Raw genomic sequence first — 7179 nt, forward strand, 5'->3', positions numbered from 1 at the left:
CAGTGTTTTGACTGTGGCCAGGTCAGCACTGGAGAAAGAAGTTGGCTGCCTGCTCCTACCACTCTCCCATCCTTGCTCACAACCCTCCTCCACCTAACACACCCTGGTAATAAATGTTAAAAGCCCCAGTAGAAATATCACCATCTGCATAGGGGATGAAGCAAGAAACGCATGGGGACTCTCTACCCCTGGGTGTAGCACACACATCAGGGAGAGGGATCTGCCCCGTAGACATGAGATGGGTGAATACATGCATCATTCTGGCTGTGCAGCAATGGCTGGTTAAAGAGTAGAAAAAAAATAAAAAATAAAAAGGTTAATGGCATTTTTGTCCTGCTCAGTTTGGCAGACTCAGCGAGCAGGTCAGGTTCTTTAAATAGGGATCGTCAGTCCTTAAAGAAAAAAAAATGCTAACACAGTTTTAGTTCCTTAAAACTGTCACTTTAGCAAACAATTAGCTCAAAGATAGCCTACTTGCATCCATGAGGTAAAGACTGAACCCTTCTGCTACTCCAAGCTGCCCATGATAGATGGGGCCCTAAGGAGAAGACTCTGCCTTCCTAGAGACATTGAAAGAGCCATCAGTCAAGCATACTTTCCTATCTTCCAATTCAACTGAAGGACAGGCCATCTTGTAGGATAAGTTCATCTCTACATTGGCTTCAGATATCAGAAGACTCCAAAAAAACTGGCCGCTGGACCTGGGAGTACAAAGTTCCTGAAGGTCAAGACTTCTATCTTTTACAATCAGGACCCAAAGGAGACCAAATAATAAGAGAAGGAATAAGAAAAAAGTCACAGCCCTGCTAGTAACATTATAGCCATACCAATCTTAGGATCCCCAGGAGTCTCCCAAGTGTTCCCTGGGAATGTTCACATTCTTTTCACCCAGGAAAACCACCTGGTCCTGTCCTATTTGAAGAGGGGATCACTGGAGGGTTGACTTCCCCTAGAGACCAAGAACCATGGGGTTGGGGCCCCTTCCTTGGGTAACCCAACAGGACTCAACTGGCCCAGGGTTTTTTCCAAAGGCTTCTACCACCCAGACTGTCAACATTGGTCCTAACCATTGAAAGGAAGGGAGTAGAGCTACTCTTAGAAAGTAGAGCCACCTTTTCAACCTTTTCTCAAATCTGGGTCTCCTCTCTTTTCCCTTGGTATGACTATGAGTGGTGGCTCAGTAAAGCCTTTACTTAGATATGTTGCCCATTCTCTAAGCTGTAATTGGAATAACTTGTTTTTACTCATGCCTACCTGATCCTGCTGGAAAGCCCAGCAGCCCTTCTAGGGAGATGTCCCTTAGTCTAGATGGGAACCTACGTTCTCATGGATCCTGTTCAGATCCTATGCTTTCCTTAATTGAGATAGTTAATAATCCAGGGATTTTGGCAGCCCAGGGAAATTTTGGCTGAGCAATAACTGCCTAGCTATCATGGGTTTATCATAAGGATCCCTGTTCTTCCCATCAAAAACCATATCCCTTAAAGCTGGAGACCTAATGCGAGTTAAAAGTCATAATAGACAACCTAAAGGCCTAGGAACTTTTATAATTATGCAACAGTCCCTGTAACACTCCAATCTTTAGTACCCAGAAAGGAAAAAACCTGGATAAAGAGAGGGAAGTAGCCAAATAAAAAGGAGGGAAACCAAGAAAATGTAGCTTAATTGAAGTCAAGGAAGGAAAGAACTTTAAGAAAGGAAGTGTCAATTGTGTTGAAAGCTTTGGTAAGTCTAACTAAATAAAAACGCATGTTTCATTTCAACACAAACATTCTAAATGGATATAATTAGCAAATAAGGTAGCATTGTAGATTTCATGACATTAAAAATTGTTTTTTTAAAATATTTTATTTATTTGAGAGGTAGAGTTACAGACAATGAGAGGGAGACAGAGAGAAAGGTCTTCCATCTGCTGGTTCACTTGCCAAATGTCTGCAATGGCCAGAGCTGGGCCAATCTGAAGCCAGGAGCCAGGAACTTCTCCCAAGTCTCCCATGTGCTCCCATGTGCATGCAGAGGCCCAAAGGCTTGGCCATCCTCTACAGCTTTCCTAGGCCATAACCAAGAGCTGCATCAGAAGAGGAGCAGCCAGGGCTAGAACCAGTGCCCATATGTGATGCCAACACCACAGGTGGAGGATTAACCTGTTGTGCCACAGCACTGGCCCCAAAAACCTGGTTTGAAATCCCAGCTGTTTCTTCCACTTAGTTTTATTTGCTCTAGCAAATCATTTAGTTTTCCAAGACCCAGTTTCTTATCTTCCCCCTGGCATGAGTTCTCAATTGGCAGAGTTGCTAGTTCTGACAAGAGCCAATGGACTGAGCAAGGATAGAAGTGTAAATACTTAAAATTGATTCTAAGTAGGTCCACATAGTTCACCTTGCTCATGTGGCTATTTGGAGAGAAAGGCACTTCTTCACAACAAGTGGGTCCCCCATCAAATATCATTAAGAAAAGAATCAATTGTTATCTTTGGTTTTCCTTCTCTGGGAAGTGGCAGTTGTACACTGTAAGAGACACCAATAGGTGACCAATGAACTAGCTAAGAGAAACTGATTGGCATATTTTTGTGGCCAAATCAGAAGCCAGAAATTCCCTCTCCTGAAACTTTAGAGAATCCTTGGATTTGATAAAATTCCTTACAAGAGATCAGGCTACAATACTTCTCCACAGAGAATCAATGGGCACTTTCTAGAGGTTCTAGTTTCCAGCCCAGTGAATGGCTTCAGTCTGAGGAAAGAAATACATGTCTGCCTTCCTCCTGCTGGTGGACGGCACTAAAAATTCTCCATCAAGCTTTTTACATGTAGTGGGATAAGAGTTTTCAGCTGGTGGATCAGAGGCTATTTAAGGGAAAGCATCACCTGCGGACTATAAAACAGGTTGTGGGGGCCTGTGACATTGTCTTATAAACAACCCCTTAAATTAAAGGACGCTATCTCAGGTCAGGACTGGCAATTAGATTTTACTCAAGTGACTAAAACAACAAATATTCAGCACCGCTTGTTATGTGTAGACACCTTCATTAACTGGGTAGAAGCCTTCCCTTGTAGACTGATAAGGCTACGGAAATAGTAAAGGTGTTGATCTGTGAAACAGTCATTCTGTTATAGGCTTTACTAAAAGCCTATAAAGTGACAATGGTCCCTCCTTCAATGTGAGTGTCACTCAGAGATTGTCTAAGGTACTAGATGTACAATATCATCTCTATTGTTCCTGGAGGCCCCAATCATTAAGGAAGGTTGAAAAGGCTAATGGCATTCTCAAGAGACATCTCAGTAAAACCCACCTTCCCTGGATCCCTCTCCTGCCTATAGCCTTGGTATATATCAGAAATACCACCTCAAAGTTAATTTTTTGCCCTTTAGAAATGCTGTATGGCCATCCTTTCCTTATTAATGATCTCCCAATGGACAATCAGGCCTCACACACAGTCACATCCAACACAGAATTTGGCAAATCCCAACAGGCCCTTTATGATCATCTGGGGTCACAGTCCAGGTGATTGGGAAGTCCTAAGTATACACCAGGAGACTCAGTGTCAGTCAATACCCTTCCAACTCTTTAAAGGAGGTTTGGAAAAGACATCTTACTGTGATTCTTTCTACTACAAATGTGGCAAAATTGTCTGGATTGGATTCTGGACCCACTATTCCTGAGGGAAAGCCTGGGTTACTAAACAAACTTCATATTTGATCCTGGAAGACAACTTCAACATCTCCAAGGAACATGAATACTCCTAACAAGACACTAAAGAACTCAAACCTCTCTTTATAAAAGATAAGGAAATCTGTTACATGCACTTCTCTCCAGCCTTCTTCCCCCAATTCCAACATCAATCTGCAGCTATTTGGGGGGACACCCTTGCTTCTCAGGGTGATAGTTGTTTTCATCTCATTGTTTACCTGCTTTCCTCCACTAACTGTATGGTGCCATGACTAGACTTTACTTGATTTTTACCCTGTTGACTGTATCAGCACAGTGAGAGTTTACAAATGTCCCCTTTGTTTGGGGGGACATGCCCATGGCAAGTCTCCTTACATTCATACATGCTTTGTCTCTTCTCTTCTAGAGGCTATAAGACTTCAGATGGTCCTGAAGATAGAATGAATATAGGTCTTCTACCAGGGACCCCTGGACAGATTTCTAGAGGAGGAATCCAAACTGTTGTCTCCAACATTGACCTTCTCCAGTTCAAAATAGCCAGAATGATGATAACTATTCTTCATCACCCCTTTTCCCTAAGTGCAGTTAGGGTTACCTCTATAGAATGAGAATCTGATAGACAGATCCAGGTTAGGTAGACAGGGACCAGGAGGTTATTCCCCTGGCATTTGGAGATGAGTCCCAGAAGACCTGAGAAAAGTCAAGCAATTGGATTCTGTGAAAAATGTTGATGTCATGTGCTAGTCTTTGTAATCAAGATTTGTCTGTGCTATTGTAACAGATCCAGGTTATAAGAATTTTGTGCATCTTGGGGAAAGTTTTATGTAAGTCTTTGTTGAGTCTTAAGCATAACAACCAATCAAAACTGTTCCTCTTTTGGACCAGCCATAAGAACTTATCTCTTTTATAGCCTATAAAAGCTCTTAGACAGTCATCCCTGAATGGCTCTTCCCTTCAAATATCCTTCTTGGCATTGTTGGAACTTTTTATTTCTTTCACTTTTGCTTTAATTCTCTGCTTTATTTCAATAATCTACCTCTGCTTTACACTCTCTTCTTTGTCTGAGCTCCTCATTTTTTGTGAACACAAGACACCAACCCAGCTGAGAAAAAGAATTGTAGTAACCGCAGACTTCTGCAACACTAGGCTTATCCTCTAATTAGACACGATTTCCTTTAGGTTGTATTTGGTAGACTTCTGAACAATAGTCACAATTCTTGGCTGAAAAATTCTCAGTAAGTTAGTGATATACAGCCATATTATAAATAAATATTTTTAGTCATTTGTGCTCTTAGAATTCAGATCTGTGTATTGAAATACTGGTGCACGCATGTTTGTGAGTAGGTATCTCCTGATGAATATGTGTTTCTTGTTTTCTGTGTTTCCCTCTCAATTTCTTTCTCTTCCTTGAAGTTCTGAATCTTTTTTTTTTATTTTTTTTTTTTTGACAGGCAGAGTGGACAGTGAGAGAGAGAGACAGAGAGAAAGGTCTTCCTTTTTGCCGTTGGTTCACCCTCCAATGCCCACTGCGGCCGGTGCGCTGCGGCCGGTGCGCTGCGGCCGGCGCACCGCGCTGATCCGATGGCAGGAGCCAGGAGCCAGGTGCTTTTCCTGGTCTCCCATGGGGTGCAGGGTTAAGTTCTGAATCTTAAATAAACTTATGTTCACTCACCACAATAAGAATCACCAGGAACACTTTTGGCTTTTTCCATTTCTTGATATGTAGCCAACTGGGACCCAAGACCCATCATTTTGCATTGGGAATCACACTTCATTGTCCTCCTCTTCTCCTTTTCCATTAACTATGCCAGTTTAGCACTTATAATTTATTTCTCTGGTTTTAATTTTCTTATTCTCTTAGCATCCCCACTTCTAAGCATGCAAAGGGTCTACCCTATCTTCATATGTTCTCTCTCATCATCCTGTCAGGTTTCACTACTATCATAGAAACATATCCCATTCCCAAATACACAAGTCCTTTCTTTGTACTTTTCTAGCCTTCTAGCTATCCTCTGTACTGTTTTGAAATTATATTTTATTTAAGATCTATCTAAAACATATTTTCCTTTGGGAATTCCTTTGTTTCATCTATTGTTCACTTATTCTTTCTATGTTTCTTTCTGTTTTACTATATTAACATCAAAGGTTTTGTCATACTTTACTAAGCCAATTATTTATGTTTCTGTCTGCAGTTAAACTGTGACATCCTCATGGACTTAATTTTCCTATTTTTTTGTTGCCTGGACCACCTCAGTGGAAGATTGGCTTGAAGACTTTATCATGTGCTTGTCATCTTTTTTTTAAAAAAAAATTTATTTAAGGTCTAAAAATTTCATGTATTTCTAATATGCAGGTTTAAGAACACAGTGATGTGCTTGTCTTCTGAATTCTAGTTCAGGTGTCTACTTGAGATAATATCCTGGAATATAATTCATACTGGATCACAAAATAGTCATGTTCTTTTCAATTTCCATTTAAAACTGATCAAATCAAAGTTTTTATCTGATTTGACAAAACTCTTCTATTATTAAGCAAAATTATCCAGCAATACTTCTGGAGACATAGTAAGGAAGATTTTAGTTAGGACCACTATGATACACATAGTGACCATGGTACTGAGATTTGTAAAATGGGAGATAGATCAGGGTCGACTCTTAATAAAGCATGAGAAAGCCAGAATTTATGGCAAAGAAGCCAGATGGTAGTCAGTGGAAAGAAAATTACTAAAAGAAAACTTCAGGAATAAGTAAGAGGTTAACTGATATAACATGATTCTTACTAAAGACAGAACAGGGGGAGTTGTCATCACCTGGGCAGTGGTGAAGGGTGAAAAATTCAGTTAGAGTTTCAGGCTGATCACTTACCAAAGATGAAGGGCTCTTGTTGAAATGACTTTGCAGCATTCGCTTGCTAAAACTGGATGTCATAAGTGGGAGATCAGGTTCCGAGATGGTTTAGGGTCTTGACTGAAGTTTGGCTAAGCAGAGTACTTTTCTGTTGAAACATTTGTCTTTTTTAGCTGCATTATTTGTGTGGAGGCTGAGTTGCGCATTATAGGATGGTTGGCAGCATCTTCCGTCTCTGCCTCCTAGATGCTAGCCGGTAGGGTGTCTTTCTCCTTCAGATGTGGCAAGCAAAAATGTCTCCAGATATTGTTAGTTGTTCCTTTGAAAGCAAAATACTCCTGATTAAGAACCACTGCTATGGGAGAATCCATTCCAACTCTCATGTTGGTAGCTCTGCTTGGCTCCAAAGAGTAGAGGCATTTGCTGTCCTGGCTGAATTGGTGAGTTCCTGCATAGGAAAAGGATATACACTATTTTCACTCCTGAGCTTTTGTCTTTATGGCCTGCTGAGTACTGTAAAAACTTCTGGCACAAATACTTCAAATCACTGCATTAAGAGATTTAATCACATTTTTACATAGTGTCTAAGTAGCTTAAGGCTGGGTCCCTGGCACAGCCCAGTGCCTTTTGAATTCCTGTCTGGGAAAGCCCAGGGCTGTCAAAACGA

The 7179-nt window shown here is 41.0% G+C and overlaps 1 protein-coding gene across 1 annotated transcript in view; it reads right to left on the minus strand.

The window, feature by feature from the left end:
* Positions 1 to 6848, minus strand: part of LOC100352262 (non-histone chromosomal protein HMG-14-like) — a 34608-nt gene extending 27760 nt beyond the window's left edge. Inside the window, exon 1 of the mRNA XM_070073856.1 lies at positions 6531 to 6848. Within this exon, the coding sequence (XP_069929957.1) occupies positions 6531 to 6593 (63 nt within the window). The 5' untranslated portion in view covers positions 6594 to 6848. The remainder of the gene's footprint in view (positions 1 to 6530) is intronic.
* Between the last annotated feature and the right edge of the window lie 331 nt (positions 6849 to 7179).

The sequence above is a fragment of the Oryctolagus cuniculus genome, chromosome 5 (assembly GCF_964237555.1).
Source record: "Oryctolagus cuniculus chromosome 5, mOryCun1.1, whole genome shotgun sequence".
Taxonomy (NCBI): domain Eukaryota; kingdom Metazoa; phylum Chordata; class Mammalia; order Lagomorpha; family Leporidae; genus Oryctolagus; species Oryctolagus cuniculus.